The sequence below is a fragment of the Orcinus orca genome, chromosome 8 (genome assembly GCF_937001465.1).
Source record: "Orcinus orca chromosome 8, mOrcOrc1.1, whole genome shotgun sequence".
Taxonomy (NCBI): Eukaryota; Metazoa; Chordata; class Mammalia; order Artiodactyla; family Delphinidae; genus Orcinus; species Orcinus orca.
In genome coordinates, this window is record NC_064566.1 from 25,438,072 (window position 1) to 25,461,781 (window position 23,710).

General features: G+C 36.2%; 1 protein-coding gene across 9 annotated transcripts in view; it reads right to left on the minus strand.

The window, feature by feature from the left end:
• The window catches only part of QSER1 (glutamine and serine rich 1), a 78,638-nt gene that overhangs the window by 25,044 nt on the left and 29,884 nt on the right, over positions 1-23,710 (minus strand). For 6 of the 9 annotated variants that reach the window (XM_049714217.1, XM_049714215.1, XM_049714214.1 and 3 more), the window contains 3 exons: positions 20,022-20,134; positions 19,466-19,627; positions 12,359-16,057 (listed from right to left, as the gene is read on the minus strand). In XM_049714217.1, the coding sequence (XP_049570174.1) occupies positions 12,359-16,057; positions 19,466-19,627; positions 20,022-20,134 (3,974 nt within the window). Of the gene's footprint in view, positions 1-12,358; positions 16,058-19,234; positions 19,312-19,465; positions 19,628-20,021; positions 20,135-22,922; positions 23,153-23,710 lie in introns of those variants that run through there. The other 3 variants (XM_033410022.2, XM_049714216.1, XM_033410033.2) reach the window with 3 other exon arrangements.

Sequence of the window (23,710 nt, forward strand, 5' to 3'; positions counted from 1 at the left end):
TACTATAACTATACATCATACTTTCTGCCTCAAAAATGTATATAAATGGAAATCAATTTTTTATGTCTTGTGACCAGAAGGCTCTATATATTAAACACTTCTAACATTATAATACTTATAACACATTATAATACCGTAGATCTAAATTAATATTTTTTCAAATTTAATGTAAAACAAATGTAAATGTAAAAAGAATGCTTCTTTTGAGTGGATGTGGCATTTAAAACTTACTCGTTTATGGACTCATGGGCGAATATTACTTATTGAGATAGGTTTTACAACCAATTTTATTTCTGTCCTTCATTTTTATTGATAAAGGAACTGGGAAACATTGTTCTTCTAAATAATGGATGAATGAAGAAATAAAAGGGATTTTATTATAGCAATGTCACTGAATTTTGAAAATACACTCTAAGTTACATGGCAAAACAAATCACATAGCTATCTATGAACAAAAACAGAGATACGGCCACCAGCAGACCCTCAGAAAAAGAAACTGCAAGGGACATGCTTTAGTCATAAGCTTGTCATCCCAAGGAGATGTGAGGTGCAAGAAAGAATGGAGGGCAATATGGTAAATATATAAATAAACCTAAGCAAACACTGACTATTTAATACACTATTTCTTGTTGAGTATTAATAGGATAGAATTAAAATACATGGGGGAATTCCCTGGTGGTCCAGTGGTTAGGACTCCGCACCTCTACTGCCGGGAGACAGGGTTTGATTCCTGGTTGGGGAACTAAGATTCCACAAGCCACGTGGCGTGGCCAGAAAGAAAAAAACGCAAATATTAAAATACATGGTAACATTAAAGTTAGGAGGGGATAAAATGGAGTTTTAGTGCTCAGAGTCTTTATGTTATTCGGGAGGAGAGTAAGATACTAATGGATTTTGAGAAAGTGAAAATGCATATTGTAATCCCTATTATCTCCAGGTAAAGAACAGAAATATTTCATCAAAATCATCGGGCGGGGGGGGAGGTGAGAGGGTAGGTAAAGATAAGAATGAAATAAGACTGACCATGTATTGATGATTACTGAAACTGAGTGATTCATAGATCGGTTTAATTATACCAACCTTTGTAACTTTATGTTTGAAATTTCCATAATAAAAAGTTAAGGAAATATTTTATAAAAAGAATAGCTTCCAAATTAGCAGAAGGAAAAACTTATCAATACTGTATGATGCTCTTTATGAGAAGTTTTAAAATGGGCCAAACAAAAGTACAGGGATACATACACAGGTGGTAAAATTTATAAAAGAAAAGCAAGGAGGTGATTACCATCCAACTCAGACAGTGGTTAGTTCTACAGATTATGAGCTGGATTTACTTTAACACTCAATTTATTTTTGAACTTTCTTGCTTTCTAACGAGTAGCATTTAACACCATAAATTTTCTTCTTTGCCCCACACATTCCTGGCACATCCCCTTGGTTCCAAAATATGATGCTCCACTGTCCTAAGTGAGTTGTCATTTCAGCTTTGGTTTCCTTTTAAAGCCATGAGTTATTTAGAAGTTAGCAGAAGTTACTTAGAAGTTTTAGAAAGAAAAACTTACTTTTATTTATCTCTTTTTTCCTTTCTGCTATTTTTTTATGAAATTACTACATTGTGGTCAGGGAATATGTCTTAACTAATATCTGCATTTTCAAATTTATGGGAATTTTCTGTGTGTTTTTCTTATGTGTATCATATTTCCATATGTGAGTTATATCTCACAAGAAAAAAATGTTCTGAAAGAAGAGATATGGAAAATATACTAAAAATGCTAACATTAAGATTAGTATGGCAATATTAAAAACCAAAATGGGAAATTAAATGTGAAAAAGAGATTTTATTATGATAAAAGGAAATTTAACTGTAGTAAAATTTCAAACACCCAATTACACGGATTCAAAACAACTACACAGTATTAGAAAAACAATAAAACATAGTTGGATACTTTAACACACCCTTTTCAGTAATCAACAGATGAAGCAATCTAAAAACAAATAAGGATAGGGAGGATTTTAAAAAACCTTTTTATTAAAGATTTAAAACATACATAAAACTATACAAACCCTCAGATACCATAACCCAACTGTAACAACCACAAACATTTTGATAAATTTATCTTTCTGTCACCTCTTTTATATTTGCTGGGATAGTTTAAGGCAAATTCCAGACCTATCATTTACTTGCAACATGTACATATACATTTTGTTAAATAACCTAATATCATTTATTACATTACACAAAAAATAAAAAGATATAAAGGACTTGAACAATATTACAAATAAAATCTATTAGCACTTGGTACTCATGGGATATTTATAAAAATTGACCATTTACCAAGCTAGTAACAAAATTTCCACAAATTTCAAAATGTAGACATTACTTAAGCCATATTCCTTTGACCACTATACAACAGGGCCATAAGTTAGTATTAAAGGAATACCAAAAACAACCAAAAAACCAAAAATCTACTGGGAAACAGGCAAGACCCCACTATTCTTAATAACTCTTGGGTTAAAAGGAAATCAAATGAAACGACAAACCATTTAGAAAGGACAGTGAGAGCATTAAAAATTGAAACCAGAGGAATACAGCCAGAGTGTAGTGGGAAAAAAAAAAAGGAAACATACAACTTTAATGCCATTCATTAGACAGCAAACAAATAACAAACTAGCCAGAAAGAGAATATTCAACCCAGGGAAGATAGGGAAAAAGAACTGATAAAAGCAGAAATTAAGAAAAAGTGAGTAAAAAATGATAAGAGGAAAAAAAAAAGAAAAGTACATTGGTTCTTTGAAAGGAACCATTAAATAGGCAAATCTTCCATAGATTGATAAGGAAAAAGATTCAAATAATCAGCTGGAACAAGAAAGAACATACCTACAGAAACAGAGGAGACTACAAACTTATGAGGTAATAGTATATACAACTTTATAACAACAAATTTTAAAATCTAAATGAAAGAGATGATTTTCTAGAAAATATGCCATTCTTAAATTGGCCCAGATAGATCAAACTATCAGGAAAAAACTAGAGAGTTCTAGATATATTCTTAGAAATCCCAATTATATATAATAAGCTTTTAAAAATTTAAACAAATATAAAAACTTTCCTAATTCAATTTGTAAGGTCAGCATATTCCTGAATACAAAAATGAACAAGATTAAGACAAAAAATACGATACATTCACTTCATTTATGAATCTAGGTCTAAAAATCCCAAATAAAATACTAGCAACTTAAATCTTACAGTGGACTAAAGCAATTCATCATGACCAAGCAGAGTTCACGGTAGAAATTTTTAAAAAGAGGTTTAGCATTAAGAAATCAAGTAATAGATGAATGTGGGGGTAAAAGAAAGCAGATTTACCAGAACCAGCTCAAAAAGGCATCTGACAAAATTCAATGCTCACTAACACACCATTGTAAAGCAATTATACCCCAATAAAGATGTTAAAAAAAAAAAAATTCAATGCTCATTGTTAATTTTAAAATAATCTTAAGAACTTCAAAACATAAGGATATCTTCTTAAAGAGTATGGTATACTAGAAACTGACAAATATATTTCATAGTCAAACACTACATATTTTACTAAATATCAAGAAGGAGGCCAGGATGCTTGCTATCATTGCAACTATTAAACAACAGAGGCCTGAGCCAGTAAGATAAGTTACCAAAAAAAAAAAAAAAAGAAACATAAATTACCATTATTTTTAGAAGATATAATCATCTACTTAAGAGGGAAAGAGAATCAGGTGGAAAAACTGTTAAAATAGAAGTGCAACAAAAATGCCAAACACATGATGGAGACACAGAAATCAATCATTGCCATATATTATCAGTAACCAATGAGAGAACACTATGGGGAAAATAATATTTAAAATACTAGTAAAACTAGTATTTTTTAGATACTATAATATAGAATATCTATGTGGAAAAAAATGATAAGATATTAAAAGACATAAAATAAGATCTGAATAAGTAGAAAAACACTACATTCCATAAGTGGATGAGAAGACAATATTGTAAAGATTAACAATTCTCCCTTAAAATTAATTTATGAATTCAATGTAATCACAATCAAAATCTCAAAACACTGAAGGGGCTCCTACCGGCCCATTACAGGACAGTTTGAGCATCAGAAATAACGACTGTAACCTGTAAGAAAAATTTTTAAAAATTCATGAAAGGCTTCTGGTGCCAACCAAGAGGAAGTTAAGTCCACTAGACCTACTTATTACAAATAAAAACTCTGGACAAAACATAAAATGCAACTACCTGAAGACTCTGCAAAGTTAGTAACTGCAGGCAGACTGGGGAGGGAAGCCCAAACTGAAATATCTTTATATAGAGGTGTTTCCTCACTTTCCTTCCTCTCTTATCACCTAGCATTGACTAGAGGGTGGCCCTTATGCAGAACTACACAGGACACAGACAACAAAAACTCCAAGAAAATCTGTCTTTCTGGATAGAGGAGTGGGGAAAGGAGCCCCATGCGAAGTAAGAATGTGGGGGGCCACTGTCATTTCTTTTTTCTTCTCTTTCTCTCTCCCAGCCCTGCCCCAAGGGCAACCCAAGTCACAGAGCTGCAACGCAAAGGCAGTAAACCTGACATCTTAAACCCGAACAGAAGACCTGTCTTTTTGGTGTACCAGAGGCACCTGGATGGGGCATGGGCTCCTATGGCATGAAGAGAGTAGAAAATGCTGTATGTCAATTATATCTCAATAAAGTTGGGGAAAAACATGTAGGAGGATTCCCTGTCCTTTTTTCTCTTCTCTCAGTGTGCTGCCCCAAGGGCAGTCCTAGTTGTACAGAATTGTGTTAAAGCATAAGCAGCTAAAAAAAATCCAAGGAAAATTCCAGATTTCTAGCCAAATGTCTGGGAAAGGGAACCCTGAGAGCTGGGCATGTAGGGAAATTCCCAGGGAAGAGAGAACTGGAGAGTGGTATCCTCTAGTTCTGTGCATGAACCTACACAAATCTTAGTTTCATGCCTAAACTGCACATATGCAGAATATACCCAAACTAGTATAGCAAAGTCTTTGAGATCTAAACTATAACAGTCTACCATCCACCCAAGTTCCAGACTAACTGCTCCGACAGATCCAAAGCACCAGAGCAAAGGCTTTGAAAACTGAACTAACTTCAGACCATCACTCAAAGATGAGACAGAACTTATGGTCTGACTGCCTGCTAAAACAAAACAAATCAACATTCTGCAGAGGATTTTAATAGAACCCAGAGTCTTACAGTATTGTACTCAAAATGTCCAGGAAATAATCCAAGACTGCTCAATATATTAAGAACCAGAAAAATGTGACCAAACTTCAAAGGGAAAAGATAATTGGCAGATGCCACTCTAAGGTGACTCAGATGTTAAAATTATCAAAGACTTGAAGGCAGCTATCATAACCATGGCTCCCTGGGGTAAGGTGAACATACTTTTGAAATGAATGGAAATATGTTAAGTTCTCAGCAGAGACATTGGAACTAGGAAAAAGAACCAAAAATAAATTTTAGAATTGAAAAAAATATCTGAAATAAAAAATTCACTGGATAGGCTCAGTAGCAGAATTGAGAAGGCAAAAAAGTCAATGAACTTGAAGACAGACCAATAGAAATTATACAATCTGAAGAACAGAGGGGGAAAAAAGATTGAAAAAGAAATAAACAGAACCTCAGGAACCTGAGTAACAATATAAAAATATTTTACATTTATGTCATTGGAGTCCCATAGGAGAGAGATTGGTGCAGAAAAAAATAACGTCCCCAAACTTCTCTAATTTGGAAAAAGAGATACATTTTATAGATTCAAAAAGCTCAATGAACTCCAAACAGGATAAACCTTATCCAGACAAATAATTACAATCCTGAAAATCAAAGAAAAAGTCTTAAAAATGGAAAACTTCTTTGTGTTGAAAGGAAATGATACCAGAGGGAAACCTGGAACATCAGGAATAAAGGAAGTGCAACAGCAATTATAAATATCTGGGTAAATACAATAGACTATTCTGCTCCAGTTAAGTTATTTAGAATATATATGACTGTTGAAAGCAAAAATTACTTCTCTATCAGGGTTTTCAATATATGTAGAGGTAATATATAGGAGAAATATATATAACATAAGGGCAAGGGTAAAGAGATCTCTATGGTTTTTAGGTTTTTACATTTTAAGTAGCAAAAATATTAACTAAGTGGATTGTAATCACTATGTCAACCACTAAAAACATAATACAAAAGGATACAGCCAAAAAAAAAGAGAGATAAATTTTAAAATAAAATAGTAAAAAAGTTCAAATAATTTTTTTTTTAAAGACAGGAAAGAGGAGACAGGAACAAAAAAGGGGGGAAACAGAAAACGATAAAATGGAAGATTGAACTATATCAATAATTACATTAAATGTAAATGGTCTAAACATTCTAGCTGAAAGAGAGATTATGAGATTAGAGTTTTTTAAAAAAAGACAAAACTGAACTATATACTGTCTACAAAATACCCACATTAAATATAACGTCACAGATAGGTTAAAGGTAAAGGATGGAAAAAGATATACATGCAATTCATCAAAAGAAACCTGGAGTGGCTACATTGATAACAGACAAAGTAGACTTCAGAATAAAGATTATTACCAAGGAAAAAGAAGGATATTACATACTGATAAAAGGGTCAATTCGCTAAGACTTAACAATCCTAACTGCGTACATATCTAAAAACAGAGGTCAAAATACACAAAGCAATAACAGAAATGAAAAGCAAAACAGACAAATCTACAAGCATACTTGGAAGCTTTGGAAATCCTCTCGCAGTAATTGACAGAACAAGTAAACAGATAACCAGCAAGGAGAAGAATCTGAACAGCACTAACAACCAACTTGATCTAATTGACATTTATACAACAATCCACACAACAGCAGAATACACATTCTTTTAAAGTGCACTGGAACATTTATCAAGATCAACCATATTCTGGGCTATAAAGCTAACCTTAAAATTTTTAAAGAATTGAAATTACACAAAGTAGAAATCAATAAAGGACAGATGTCTGGAAAATTCCCAAATATCTGAATATCTTAAAATATGATTCTAAATAACTCATAGATCAAAAAGAAAGCACCAAGTGGAATTTTTAAAACTTTTAGAACAAAAGAAAATAAAAACAAATAATAAAAATAAAATCTGTGGGATATAGCTAAAGCAGGGCTTAGAGAGAAGTTTGTAACATTAAATGCTTAAAGCAGAAAAGAATAGAGGTCTGAAATCAGCAATTTAGGCTTCTACCATATGAAACTAGAAAAAAAAATACTAGCACATAATAAACCAAAATCAAACAGAAAAAGGAATTAATGAAAATAGCAGAAATCAGTGAAACTGTCAACAAAGGAGAAAAATCGATGAAACTAAAAGCTGGTCTTTTGAAGAGATCAATAAAATTAATAAACTTCTATCCAGACTAACGAAGATGAAGAGAGAAGATACAAATGACCAACATCAAGACTGTAAGAGTGGGACCCATGTGCTACAACTACTGAGCCTGCGTGCCACAACTACCGAAGCCCGCATACCTAGAGCCCATGCTCCGCAACACAAGAAGCCACTGCAATGAGAAGCCCACACACCGCAGTGAAGAGTAGCCCCCAACTCGCTGCAACTAGAGAAAGCCCACGTGCACCAACAAAGACCCAGTGCAGCCAAAAATAAATAAATAATTTTTTTTAAAAAAAGGCCATATTTTATTTTAAAAAAAAAGACTGTAAGAGTGGGAATCACTACAAGACCTACAGAAATTAAAAAGATAATGAGGAAATGCTACTAACAACTCTATATTCATAAATTTGACAACTTAATGAAATGGACCAATTCCTTCAAAGATACAAAACACAGTCAAGAAGAAACAGACTAGTTGAATAGTTCTGTCAGAGAAATTTAATTCATAGAAAACTCCAGGTCCAGATGGTTTCACTAGCAAATTCAACCAAACATTTGGGGAAGAAACAATACTACCCAATCGCTTGCAGAAAACAGAGAAGAAGGGAATACTCCCCAACTCACTTATGAGGTCAGCAATAACCAGATACCAAAACCAGACAAAGGCATTACAAAAAGAATACTACAGACTAATATTCATTGTGAACACAGATACAAAAAAATTAGAAAACTGAATCCATCAATGTATAAATGAGATAATATATCAGTCAGTGGAGTTTATCCTGAGAATGCAAGGCCACAGATATATTTAACAATCAATCAATGTAATTCACCATACTGACAGACTACAGAAGAAAACTACATGATCATTTAAATAGATGAAGAAAAAGCATTTGACAAAATTCAACCTCCATTCATTATAAAAACTGTTGGCAAACTATAAAATATAAGGAACTTCTTTAATGCAATAAAAAAAGGCATCTACAAAAACCTACAGTGAACATCATAGTTAATGGTGAAAGACTGATTTCTTTCTCCCAAAGATCAAGAACATGTTCAGGATGTCCACACTCAGCACTCTTATTAAACATTGTATAGGAAGTCCTGTATATTAAGACAGGAATGAAAAAGGCATTAGACTGGAAAAGAAGAAATAAAACTATCCTTATTTGCAGATGACATCATTTTCTACATAGAAAATCCTACTGAATCTAATTTTTAAAAACCATTTTTTTTTTTGGCCGTGCCACATGGCTTACGGGATCCTAGTTTCCCAACCAGGGATCGAACCTGTGCCCCCTGCAGTGGAATTGTGGAGTCCCAACCACTAGACCGCCAGGGAATTCCCATTTAAAAAGTCTTAAAATAAATCAGTTGTGCAGATTTAAGATCAACGTATAAAAAATAACTATTTTTATAATCTACTAATGCATAATTGGAATCTGAAAATTTTAGAAAGTGTCACTTACAATAAATAGCACCCCAAAAAACTTAGGAATAAATCTAACAAAGCAGGATCTATATGCCAAAAACTACACAAGACTAGTGAGAGAAATCAAATGTGTACATGAATTAAGGCTCAATATATTGTTAACAGTTTAGTGTTCCTCAAATTGCCAGATTCAAGGAAATCAAAATCCCAGAAGGATTTTTTTGTAGATACCAACAGCTGACTTGAACATTTAAATGGAAATGGAAAGGAACTAGAATAGGCAAAACAATTTTGAAAAAGAACAAATTTGGAAGACTCACACTGCCTTATTTCATTCAAGATTTACTGTAAAGCTATAGGAATTAAGACAGTGTGGTACTGGTGAAAGCATAAACACATAGATCAATGTGATAGAATTGAGAGTCCAGAAATAGATTCACACAAATATGAATTCATACAATTAATTTTTGACAAAGGTGCAAAAAGCACTCAATGGAGAAAGGACTGTCTTTTCAACAAATGTGTTGGAAAAGCTGGACTTCTATGTGCAAAAAAATTAACTTCAACCCATACCACATATCTTATACCAAAAAAAAATCAAAAGGGACCCTAGACTTAAATGTAAAATGCAAAATTCTAAAATTCCTAGAAGAAAACAGGAGAAAATTTTTGTGACTATGGGCTAGGCGAAGATTTCTTAGGATACAAAAAGCACAAATCATAAAAGGAAAATTGGATAAACTAGACCTTGCTGCAATTTAAAACTTCTGCCCTTCAGAAATATTTAAGGGCTGTGGGAATTTAGAGGATATGAGCACTAATTCTGCCAGGAGTAACTTCCATAAAGTGACTTTGAAGATGGTCTTCAAAGATAACTAAGTGTCTGCTGGGCTAAAAAATCAAGGGGAAGGCCTAGGTAGAAAAAAACCTGCCCAAAAGAGCACAATTGTGACAGGGGCTCACAGGTCCAAGGAACAATGAGAAATTCAGTTGTCACGGAAGAGGCGAAGTGGAAAGGGTGGAGCAAGAGTGAAACATGGAAAGGGAGAATTTTTACACATTATAATTTTTTCCCATGGAGCAACAAGAAGCATTTCAAAGCAGAGAAGTAACAACTGGTTTTCCTTTTTTATAGTGTGATGACAATGCGGAGGACGGACTGGTGTAGAGACTGATGGGAAGGATTCTAATGAGAAGTCTGTTGCAATAGTCCAAGCAAGAGATGATGAGTTCTCACAGATGAGGAGGCAATGGGGATGGTAAAGGGAGAACTTCAAAGACCTATTAGTAAGGATCAGGTTGATGGTGGTGATTTTTAACTAAAAATGAGATAATAACTGTTGTCTGGAAGAAACTAGTTCTAGATTCATGTTTTATAACAGAGATTATAAAATGTTTGCTCTAGGAACATAGGAGGGAATATAACAGTAATTGCAGAGAACTCTGAATTGGGGTAATAGAGTGTAAAACCTTACTAGGATTAGCCACATCTCTAATGTTTTGACTCTAACAATGATTTTCCATTATGCTAATTTCCTTGTATAACAAAATGAGAATTCTTTACAAATGTTTTAGCAGAAATTTATGCTGATAGAGTATTTGGGATACCAGCTGTTTCATATTACTCTAGTAGTTAAAAAGGTAGTCTCAAATCTGGAGAGAAGCTGAAAAGTACATCACAAAACAAGGTTTTACTCATAAAGCACCACTCTATTCATACAAAAGAGGTAGGCAGGGGCTTCCCTGGTGGTGCAGTGGTTAAGAATCCTCCTGCCAATGCAGGGAACACGGGTTCAAGTCCTGGTCTGGGAAGATCCCACATGCCATGGAGCGACTAAGCCCGTGCGCCAGAACTACTAAACCTGCGCTCTAGAGCCCGCGAGCCACAGCTACTGAGGCCACGTGCCACAACTACTGAAGCCTGCACAGGTGTGCTCCGCAACAAAGACAAGCCACTGCAATGAGAAGCCCGTGCAGCGCAACGAAGGGTAGCCCCCTCTCACCGCAACTAGAGAAAAGCCCGCACGCAGCAATGAAGACCCAATGTAGCCAAAAAATTAATTATTAAAAAAAATAAAAGGAGGTAGGCAGGAATACAGATTCTAGAACCAGATAAACCTGAGTCTGGATTTCAGCTCTTCCGTTTACTGACTGTATGGACCTGGAAAATTCATTTAGTCTGTTATATCATCTGTATATTGGAGATAACAAAGCACATCTTATAGCATTGCTAATAGTTCCTGGCACAGAGGTGGTAGTTATTTTATTGTTATAAGTATGTTTTTCCTTAGCATGATTTTTTTTTAAAAGCTTTTTTTTTTCAAATTTATTTATTTTATTTGTATTTATTTTTGGCTGTTGGGTCTTTGTTGCTGTGCGTGGGCTTTCTCTAGTTGTGGCGACTGGGGGCTACTCTGCATTGCAGTGTGCAGGCTTTTCATTGTGGTGGCTTCTCTTGTTGTGAAGCACGGGCTCTAGGTGCGCGGGCTTCAGTAGTTGTTGCTCGCAGGCTCAGTAGTTGTGGCTCGTGGACTCTAGAGCGCAGGCTCAGTAGTTGTAGCACACAGGCCCAGTTACTCTGCGGCATGTGGGGTCCTCCCGGACCAGGGCTCGAACTCGTGTCTCCTGCATTGGCAGGCGGATTCCTAACCACTGCACCACAGGGAAGCTCAGCATGCTCTTTAAAATAGTAACTTTTATACTACTTGTCAATCATTTACATAAGGCAGTGCTTCTCAAAACAGTTCCTTGAAATGTTCCCTTAACTACAGAATAAAGTGAAACACACACCCAAGGATTTGGGCATATACTTTGGAACCAGCACAATTTTTTTTTTTTTTTGCGGTACGCGGGCCTCTCACTGTTGTGGCCTCTCCCGTTGCGGAGCACAGGCTCCGGACGCGTAGGCTCAGCGGCCATGGCTCACGGGCCCAGCCGCTCCGCGGCATGTGGGATCTTCCCGGACCGGGGCACGAACCCATGTCCCCTGCATCGGCAGGCGGACTCTCAACCACTGCGCCACCAGGGAAGCCCCAGCACAAAATTTTTAAAGTTTTAACTTAATTATATTAATCTGCATGCTGCACACAAAATAACCATATTTAATAGTAAAATGTTAATCTTTAGGTAAAATTAGCATACCAAGAAAATATGCCAGTTTATATAACAACATGGCCCTCAATACAATGCCTCATATCCATGAGCCACTTCAAGATGTCTCAGGTTAGAAAAGTCTGGATAGTGCACTATGTAAATTATGTTGCATGTGGTAAAAAGCTGAGAAAAACCAGAACTACTCAGCCTAAAACCCAGAACTTTCCTATAGGCAAGGAACATTTAAAAAAATAAGTCTCCTTATTTAATAAGGAGATACCTACCTATGCATTTTGTCCTGAAAAATGCAGACCTGCCTCAAGCTAAGAAAGCATAAAACTTGGTATAGAGCCAGAAAAATTAAAGTGGAAAGCCATAATTATGAATCTAAATTTTAAAACTTTACCTGTTTTCTTCTTTTTATCAGAAGTGGCATCCGAAGTATTTAAGGTAGTAGAGGTGCTTTTATAAATATCGCGACTGCATACTCCAGGATCATCTTCATCAGAAGAAAGTGAAGATAAATGTTCCGAGTTTTTAAGTTCGTTATCAGCTTTTTCTGACGGACTATTACCCCCAGTTTCAGACACTAAAGGTGTGGGTGTTGCACATGCAGTTTTTGGAAGTGGTGGGGGACAAAATGTACGAACAGTCTGGGTTCCTGGTCGTCTAGTCCTGTTAGGCATTCGTACAGCAAGAGTGGAAAACTGCTGCTTGGGCCCAGATTTCAGAAAATCTAAGAAAGAGGCAATGAATCCGGTTTTGACTTCTGGCTGTTTTTCCTCTACTTCTTTGATCTTCTGTCTCATTTTTTCTTGATGCTGATAACCATCATGGCAGCTTTCCGAGGAAGGGGGAGTATACGGCAAATATATATCTGTTCCCCTTGGATTCTGGCGTTTGCCTTGGGCAGGTCTTTTCAGCTGTTTTTGATTACTGTTGTCTTCCTCTTTAGTTTGCCCTTTTCCTTTAGTTTTCTTCTTCTGAAGGTTAAAATGCATTAAATCTTGGTTTTCCTCTTCAATCTTGACGCTGATTGGCTCCCCAGGTTGGGCCATGGCCAACAGTGCAAGTGTACTCCTAGTCGGGTTCATTGACACACCACTGTCATCACCCCCTAAAGTGAATTCACTCTCCGATGTAGCACTCTCTCCACTTATACTTCTACTACTAGAAACAAACTCTTGATTTCTGTTATTATTTAATGTACTATCAACAGGTACTTCGCTATCTTCTTCAGGTTCATGATTGGTAGCAGACTGTTTCTTGAATGGGCCAGAACTTTGCTCCTGGACTTCATGACCCGGCCCAACCACTGGTGAAGTTACTTTAGAAGCTTTATTTTGACCAGGTGTTTCAATGTGCTGTTGATCAAGAGTCATCTTTGACTGAAGAGTAGGTACTGGTGAAAGGTTTACAGTAACTTGATTTCCATTTAAGGAAATATCATTTATATTCGGTGGCTTTCCTACTGTAGCTGCTATGGAGTTAAAATCTGACGTCACATGCCCGACATCTAATGATTGCTGAAAATGAGATTTAGAATCACCATCTTCAACAGCAGGAATGGTTTCATTTGAAGTTGACTTGGAAAAATCAGAAGGTGTGACCCCACAAGCTGCTGCTGTAGCTGCTAAGATATCATCTACATTTGATAAAATATTTCTTTCATCACTGAGGAGCATTGCCTCTGGGAAACATATTGATCCAAGAGAAACAAAATGATTCTTTGAATCATGTTGATTTGTTTCACTAAAATGGCCCTTTGTTGTTAGATGTTGTTGTAATGGTTTTGAAGACTCAGAGAGGTCCATTTTCATAATTTCAGAATTTTGAGGATGGAGTTGCTGCTGAGAATGATCGCCATTGCTCTGAATAATATGACCATCCATTTGAAGGAAAGGATGTACTATTTGTTGAGGACTTTGAACACGCTGTACTTGTAGAGATGCCTTTACTTGTCCTAAACCGGCCTGTAGTATTGACTGCTGCAGAATTTGTAAATCACAGGCAGAATCTAAAAGGACCTGTGTATTAGGAAGAGATGCCTGATGGCCATGCCCTAAAGCATTATTTGGAATTTGAATCTGAGATGAGGCATTAATTATTTGATCATGCTGCTCCTGGACCTTGGCTTCATGTACCTTCTGTATAAGAGAATGCTGCTGGTTTAGGTCTTTAGTATTCAACCTTATTTGTGGAGTTTGCATTAAATTAGTTGTCTTCTTTATATCAAGGGTTGCTGCATTATTGACTTGGCCAACTTGTTGGTTAAGCTGTGCCACTGAACCAACTATGTTTTCTTCTTTTTTTGACTCCTGTAGAACAATCCCAACAACTTGATCTTCAAGATGGGAATTACTTCTGATTATGCTCTGGGAATATCTGTCATCTGTCTTTGACACCTTATAAGCTGACTCTGGAACATTAATTTCCCCATCAGATAGCCTTTGGGTTGATGACTCAAGAGATACTTGCGGCTGTAATACCTGTAACTCTTGCATTGGAAAATCATCCTCTTGCTTTGAAGATGTATACACATTTGAGTCAAGTTTTCTTTCAGCGTAAGACTTTGGATCAGGGGAAGGTATGTTATTCTGTAATGTCTGACAATGAGTAGAGGACGCAAAAGATGATGACTGGACAACAGGCAAAAACTTTTGGGACTGGGGAGATGATGACCCTTGAGTCTGAGCATTTTGGGAAGAATGCATAGAAATATAATTCTGAGTTGGGCTAGAATCTGGCATATTCTGAGCCCGAGAGGCAGAAGAATAAGAAAGAGAAGGGGCTGTTAATGTTAGAGACTGCCCTGAAGCATAGCTTTCTGAAGGACTAACAACTGACAAAACTTGTGACTGAGATGAATAACTAACCTGTGTCTGACTAACTGGTGATAAACCCTGAGAGTGACCAGATGAGTAACTCTGAGACTGGCTAACTGAAGATAGATCTCTTGTTTGAGCAGGGTAATTCTCATTTGTAACTGAAGATAATACCTCTTGCTGATCAGAAGAATAATTAAGTGTTGGATTTTCAGAAGTTATAGTCTGAGATGACCCAGAAAAAGTCAATGTTTTATATAAAGATGGCAACTTCTCAACTTTGCTGGACCTATAAACATGTGAATGAACAATAGATGGCACATTATGTGGCTGTACTAAACCATAATTTTGAGACTGACTAACTGATAAAAGGCTTGGTAGCTGCGCTGTAGAATAAATTTGTGCTTGGCCTGATATTACAGAACTCTGGTTATGTAAAGGTTTGGAATAGCTTAGTGTTTGCACAGGAGGAATTATACTTTGAGGTTTGGGGGACATGGCTGATGTTAGTGGTTGTTTTGTAGAACAGCTTTTTACTTTTGTAGTAGAAGGAGGATACCCTGATGATGGAATTGCAGATGAATAGGACTGAGCAAGTTCCACTGAGACCTGGGATGTCTTCTGTTGCAATCCTCCATTGCTCACCTGAGTAGAATCTCCAATTGGGTTACAGGATAAAGATGACTGCCTGCTTGTTTCCTGAAAATTAACCACACTTGCATTTGATAGATAACTGTGTAAGGAATGCTGTGAACCAGTCAGTTGTGCCTGAATAGACTGAGTACCTGAAGGCCGCTGATGGTGTTTAATAACACTACATTCTCGAAGAAGAGCTCTTTCAATGGAAGCAGTAGAACTAGTAAAGAGAGTTGAACCGTAGGCTTGAGGAGTTTGCTGGGCTCCTCCAAGTGCTGAAGGCAACAAACTAAATTGAGGTTGTAAAAGATGGGGTGCAGACTCTTGAGCTGAGCGGTATGTTGAAGACTGAGGTGGTATGCTGTTACTTATCGCAGAACTGCCCAGGCGCTCAAATGCCAAAGCGGTTGGAACAGTTCCCTGGGAAGTCTTGATTTGCAGCAAAGGATCATGAGGATTTAAAATTCCATTGGATGTAGTGTTAAAAGTTGAATCCTGAAGCACCAAAGGTGAGGTGGTGGCAAAGTTTCTATTGCTGAAGGTGGTGGGATGCTGATAAGCAGGGAGGGCAGAGGGTGGAAGTGCTCCAGTGGTTGGCAAAGGTCCAGTAACAAACAGCTCAGTTGCTGCTGAGGAATGCATACCTATGAAAAGAAAACAAATATGCTCATGCAGTTACAGCACAAACACTTGTATCTGCTTTCATAATACAGACTTAATAAAACTTACATAACCTTCAATCCATCAAAATCTCTTTAAAACTGAAAAGCCTGACAAATTAGTTCTGCACATGAATTTTCAAAAATACATTTCAAAACAGCTAGCTTTCATAAGGCAGGAACAAAATTACAAAGGTATCAGCAATTCATATGTATGATTGTTACAAATATGAGATTATACATATATATAGTCAGATAAGGTCATTTGATAATTAAGAAAACAGTGAAAATGTACATAATCTCTAATGATTAATTTCCCTTGAAATCCCAATGCAAAATACCAATGGACAAACTAAAATGTTCATAACATTAAAATTGAAACTGAACTGCCTACATTTAACATAATAAATCTGAAAATAATAGTGAGATTAATAGTGCAGCTTCTTTTATCAAAATAAATGCATTTTTAAAATTCCTTGCATTTCAAGTTTTGACTTCCTATGAACAACTTCTCATAACAATAGATGCATGCTTATCAAAAGAAGCTGATCAGAAATTAATAAAGCACTGTCAAGAAGAGAGTATTAACATTTCAGGACAGCATTCTTGCCACATACGGCAAAAGTAAAAACATGTTAAACCCATGCAATTCAAAAGTTCCATTTCTAGAAATTTACCCTATGGAAATAAGTGGACACAAAGATTCAAACAAGATATTCATTATAGTTATTGTGAATAACAGGTAGAAACAACCTAAATATCCATCAAGAGGAGACTGGTAAAATAATTATGGCATATCCTAATAATACTGATGCTATAAACACTGCTTAGGTGGATATACAAAAAAAAGTTTTGATGTACAAAGATATTAAAGAAGAGTAAATACCAAACTGTTAACTCTTCTCTTAAAAGGGGGACTGTAATTAGGAACTATCACTTTCCATTTTATACACCTTTTTATTGTTTACAGTAAAAAAATTTTATCTTATATTGGAGCACCATTGATTAACAATGTTCTGTTAGTTTCAGGTGTACAACAAAATGATTCAGTTATACATATACATGTAGCTATTCTTTTTCAAATTCTATTCCTATTTAGGTTATTACAGAACACTGAGCAGCGTTCCCTTTGCTGTACAGTAGGTCCTTGTTGGTTATCTATTTTAAATATACCAGTGTGGGGCTTCCCTGGTGGCGCAGTGGTTGAGAGTCCGCCTGCCGATGCAGGGGACGCGGGTTCGTGCCCCGGTCCGGGAAGATCCCACATGCCGCGGAGCGGCTGGTCCCGTGAGCCATGGCTGCTGGGCCTGCGCGTCCGGAGGCTGTGCTCCGCAACGGGAGAGGCCACAACAGTGAGAGGCCCACATACCGCAAAAAAAAAAAAAAATATATATACCAGTGTGTACATGTCAATCCCAAACTCCCAAGTCTATCCCTCCCCTCTACTCTTCCTCCCTGGTAACCATAAGTTCGTTCTCTAAGTCTGTTTACATATTTTTTAGTGAATTTCCTTTAAAAAAAATTCTTTTTCATTTTGGAAAAATTGGGGAAAAAAGATTCTCTTGCCCTTTTCAAAAATATTCTTCTTTCAACTCTTTCCATTAAATGTCAAAAAAGTGGGAATTCCCTGGCGGTCCAGTGGTTAGGACTCGGCGCTTTCACTGCTGGGGCCCAGGTTCAATCCCTGGTCAGGAAACTGAGATCCCACAAGCCTCGCAATGCAGACAGAAAAAGGATTACCATTACAAGGACAGAAAATATCTAGCTACTCTTGAAGGAAAAAACAGCGCTTAGAATTAATGTTTAAAATAATGTAATTATAGAAACTGAGATAGAAAGTCTAACTCAATACATGTAATGTAAAATTATTCCAGGAAGCAAACAACGAAGCTATCGTGTAGTTTTATTTTTTTAATATTTATTTATTTGGCTGCATTAGGTCTTAGTTGCAGCACGCGGGATCTTCGTTGCAGCACATGGGATCTTTTGTTGTGGCGCATGGGCTTCTCTCTAGTTGTGGCCCGTGGGCTCTCTAGTTGCGGCGTGTGGGCTTAGTTGCCCAACCAGGGATTGAACCTGCATCCCCGGTGTTGGAAGGCGGATTCTTAACCACTGGACCACCAGGGAAGTCCCCTATTGTGTTTTTTAATACTGTTTTATTTCACAGTAAAACATTGTTTCTTTGGAAGCAGAAAAAATGTTTCTAAGACATACTGAGAAGCTCTATTAATGGAGTTTATATCAGAATGTAAAATATTATTTCTTATAGCTATTACTTAAAACTATATTCTTTAAAATGAAACCTTAAAAAAAAAACTAACCTTTCTGTCATCCGGCAAAAAATAAAAGTATATACAAACACTTTTGGGGCGGGGAAACAGTTGAAAAATGAAATAAGAAAAATAAAACAGGAAACTACATAATAGGACTTCCCTGGTGGTGCAGTGGTTGAGAATCCGCCTGCCAGTGTAAGGGACATAGGTTCGAGCCCTGGTCTGGGGAAGATACCACATGCCGCAGAGCAACTAAGCCTGTGCGCCGCAACTACTGAAGCCCACACACCTGGAGCCCATGCTCCGCAACAAGAGAAGCCACCGCAATGAGAAGCCCGCGCACTGCAACAAAGAGTAGCCCCTGCTCACTCCAACTAGAGAAAAAGCCCGTGCACAGTAACGAAGACCCAACGCAGCCAAAAATAAAAGTAAATAAATAAATTTTAAAAAGAAAAGTACATAATATATCAACTTGGAATGGCTTTTATTAAAGATTGACTTATTCTGTTCAGTTAAGGATAACTTTACCTAACTCTAATGATGAAATCAGTTCCAAGATTGTTTTTTTTTACTATACCACACCTATCCAGCCCAAAGTCACTAAAAGAAATGAAATTTAATCTTTCACCAACCGCCCCCCACAAAAGATAAATATGTGAAGTGATAGCTGTGTTAATTAACCAGATGTGGGGATTCTTTCACAATGTAAATGTATATCAAATCACCACAATGTATACCTTAAACATCTTACAGTTTTATATGTCAATTACACCTCTATAAAGGTGAAATAGGAAAAAAAAATTTAATCTTTCCTCCTCTCAAGTAAACAACTACTTAAATTGCTAGATAAAAACTTGGTATCTAGGATTTATCTTTAACAATTACCTACCTTCTTCAACTTGCTAGTTTTCATCAGAGGGCTAAAACCGAATTTCTGCTAGTAACAATTTCTTGAATTTTGTCCACCTTAAAATAGTGAAAAATTCCAGGTTTTAAAGTTCACTGGAAAATCAATAATTAACATCACTCTCAGCCACACTACTATAATGACAAGATTATCAAAAGTGAAATTTTATCCATATTTTTAAAGGACTTAAAAATTCTGAAAACAAAGTATCACCTGTCTGCCAGGATGGGGCCCTGAATTGTGGTACAAGAGTAGTTCCTGAAGAAGCAGCCTGAGCAGTTCGGGATTCAACAGCAGAGAGAAAATTCATCACTGAAGATTCTTTAGTGTTAGTGCTGGCATTGTTCACACTAGTATCAAATATTCCAGAAAGACCTACATTTGAAGATAAAATGTATCCCAAAGTAAAAATATATGTTAATATAAAATGATATTCCGGATGCTATTTTAAAAAGGAATCTCTGACATTTGAGGCCAGAAGTTCTACAACCCTAAACTGTTTTATTATGAATAGCAACAAACATTAATTTGCTCAAGCATAATTATAATTTAAAATCTACAGAGATGCATGAAAAAGAGATCTCCCTACTAATTATAGATATTCCCTAGCAGTAAAAGACAAAGCTTTTAATCTCATTTTCATTTTAACACTTCCCATGAGACTGTTATGTTCCATATACTTTCATAACCCAACATGTGAAAATTGATTTTTCTTCTTATTCACTAAATGTACCCAGATTTGTGGTATATTTCATAAGAGAATTTTTACCGGTTGGGTGAGGTGTGGCAGCATATCCAGGAAGCTGATGAGAGGCTGCAAAAGTCTGTCTCTGAAGGAGATCTGTTTCAGAGTGAGAAGGATGTCCTTCTTCATAGCTTAAACTAGAGGATGATAAAAATAAATGACAAAAAACACAGAGCTCAAACCAGATGATCAAAAAATTTCTAGGAGAGCAATTATCAAAAGTAGCATAAGTCTTTGACTAAATTCCTGACCTACAGATCAAGAGAGCAAACACAGTCTGACAATACTGTCAAAATGCGGGGGAACATATTGAAGATACACTGGGAAGAAAAATAATACACAGTATTTTTCTTAGTTCAACTTTACCTACAACAAAGTCCTTTTACTGGAAGAGGTAGCATGGTACATTGGGAAGAGCAATATCCTGGAAAACAGGAGAGCTGAATTCACTGTCCAAGTGCTACTACTGGCTTACCATGTGATTTCAATAAGTGACTCTATTACTGTTGGACTTATTTCCTCACCTGTATGAATAAGGGACCCAGACAGGATAATCTCTAAAGTCCCTCTAATTCTAACAGTCTCTGGAATATAGTAGACAGTTCAAATGAATTGAAAATTAACACTATTTCCCAATAACTCTCCTAGAAAATTTCAAGCTTATACATCTTGAGAGTAATTCAGAACAAGATATTTTTCTCCCCTTGATTTTTATTCTGAATATTTTAAACCCACAGAAAAACTGAAACAGTACAATGAATAACCTGTATACCCATCACTTAAGTTTCAACAACTGTTAACATTTTGTTATATTTGTTTTATCTTTATACACAGACATATATACTCCTTTCTTTTAATCTACTTGAAAATAACTTGTGGACATCATGAAACTGTATCCTTAAATAATTCAGTTGCATCTCCTAGGAATAGGACATTCAGCTGTATAACCAAGTATCATTATTAGACTTGAAGAAATTCAACACTGTCACTATAACATGTAATACAGAGGTCACATTCCAATTTTCCTCAATTGTTGTCAAAATGTTTGATATTTTAAAGCTTTCTGCAGGATTCAATCAAAATTCAACAATTACATTTGGTTATGTCTCTTTACATTTAGAACAGTGCCTCCACTCTGCCTCTAATGCCAAACCCCTTTTGCCTTGACTCCATGGACATGGACTTTTTATTTTGAGGAGTCAGTTGAATGTCAGTTGAAGTCAGTTGAATGTACGCTATCCCAAATTCTGGATTTGTCTGATTGCTACTTCATGAGAAATACATAATGATGCTTTGTAATTCTTATTGCACTCATGAGGACACACATAATGTCAGTCTGTCTCACTGGTGATGCTAAACTTGAAGTGGTTAAGGTACTGTCAGATCTCTCAATGTAGTTATTTCTTCTCTTTGAAATAAGTATGCAATTGTGAGGTGTTACTTAAGACAGTGTCAGTATCTTGTCCCAAGAGCTAATGGTTTCAAACACCCTGCATTCATGATCTTCATTTCAATTATTGCACTGAAGATTAGAAACAGTAGTGTTCTAATTACACTACCTTCCATATTTAAAAGTTAGCATTCTTCTATAAAATAAAAATTAGCTTTTTTCCCCTTTTCTCTCTCTCTTATCTATATACGTACTTAAATATAATATATAAAATATATACTAATGTTTTTTAATGTATATACGTTGTGCTTAAAAAAATATCATCGTAGACTCTTCATATTTAATTTATAGTGTCCCTTCAATCTTGTTTCCTTTTGACATATCCTCCTTGGTGCTCAGACACATTCTTACCTCCTAGCACAAGATGCTTCAGGTTCACCTTGTTTTTTTAACCCTGTACCACACCTGAAATCAACCATTTCCACTAGGGGTTTTTTAGTGGGCAGTGGCATTTTGAAACCAAGATCTGGGTGTCAGGTGTATTCAATGCCTGAGGTGTCACTGCTTCTAGGCCCTTTAAGTGGACAAAGCTAGGAAATACATGTCTTTTTAAAAACGTGAGTTCATAATGACAACTCTAACTCAAATCTAATGTAGTATTCCTCACCTTCCTCCATTTCACATGTATTTCCCTTTTCCTACAGTCAGAATCCCAGTTCACAACTATTGATACATCAACATATTTACTCATTAGTTCTATCCGAAAATACTGTAACACAACCTCTTTCAAAAACAAAACCACCAAGTAAAGTTAAGTATTTCTTCACAGTACTTTCTGTCTCAAGATCATGTCCCATTAAGTATATACAGTTAGAATACTGATTCGAAAGTTAAGTAAATGATTGTTTTAGTTTGAAGATTCAATTTTAGGATTAATTTTAAATCTATTTTAAACTTTATAAATCACCTTATTAAGGTGTAAGTTACATACAGTAAAGTGCACCCATTTTAAGTGTACAGTTCAATGTGTACACATTTTTCCATAAATGTACACACCAGTATAACCATAATCCCAACCAACTTGCAGAACATTTCCATCACAACAGAAGGCTTCTCATGCCCCTTTGCAGTCAATATCTTTTTCATATCACCCCTGGCCCCAGACAACCACTGAGAAACCTAATGTTATGAAAATTTAGGCTTGCTTGTCCTAGAATTTCATATAAATGGAATCATACAGTCTGTACTCTTTTGTGTCTGGCTTTTTTTCGTTTCAGCATAATGTTTCTGAGATACAACCATACTGTTGCATACATAAGTAGGTCATTCCTTTTCATTGAATTATATGAATTTATCACAATTATGTTTATCCATTCACTTACTGATGAACATTTGGATTGTTTGTAGTTAGAGGCTACTATGAATAAATGTACTACGAACATTTTGTATATGAGTCTTCTGTGGACATATACTTTCATTTCTCTAAGTTAAATATCTAGGAATGAATTACTGGGTGATAAGGTAGGTGCACGTACCATTTTACATCAGCATCAGTAATTAATCAACATTCCGTTTTTGCTTTACATCCTCGTCACCACACGATCTTTTCAGTCTTCTTAATTTTAGCTATTCTAGGTAGGTTAAGTGGTATCTCACTGTGGTTTAATTTGCATTTCCCTAATAACCAATGATGAGGAGCATCTTCGTATATGCTTATAGACTATTCTTGTAACTTCTTTTGTGAAGTTTGTTCAAAGATTTTGCCCTTTAAAAAAAATTGGGTTGTTAGCCATCTTACTGGGTTGTAAAAAGTTTTTAAAATACAGTCTGGGACTTCCCTGGTGGGGCACTGGTTAAGAATCCTCCTGTTAATGCAGGGGACATGGGTTCAATCCCTGGTCCGGGAATATCCCACATGCCGCGGAGCAACTAAGGCCATGCGCCACGACTACTAAGCCTGTGCTCTAGAGTCCATGCGCCACAACTACTGAAGCCCGCGCACCTAGAGCCCGTGCTCTGCAACAAGAGAAGCCACCACAGTGAGAGGCCCTCACACCAGAACGAAGAGTAGCCACCGCTCGCCGCAACTAAAGCCCGTGCACAGTAACGAAGACCCAATGCAGCCAAAAAATAAATAAAATTTTTTAAAAAAAATAATCAAATGTTTTAAAATAAATAAATAAATAAATACAGTCTGGATCCACATTTTTTTTGGTCAGATACATGTATTGTGAATGTTTTCTTCCAGGCCGAAGTTCTAACCAATTAATTTAATTGTGGTAAGAGCACTTAACATGAGATCCACCCGCTTAAAGTATATAAT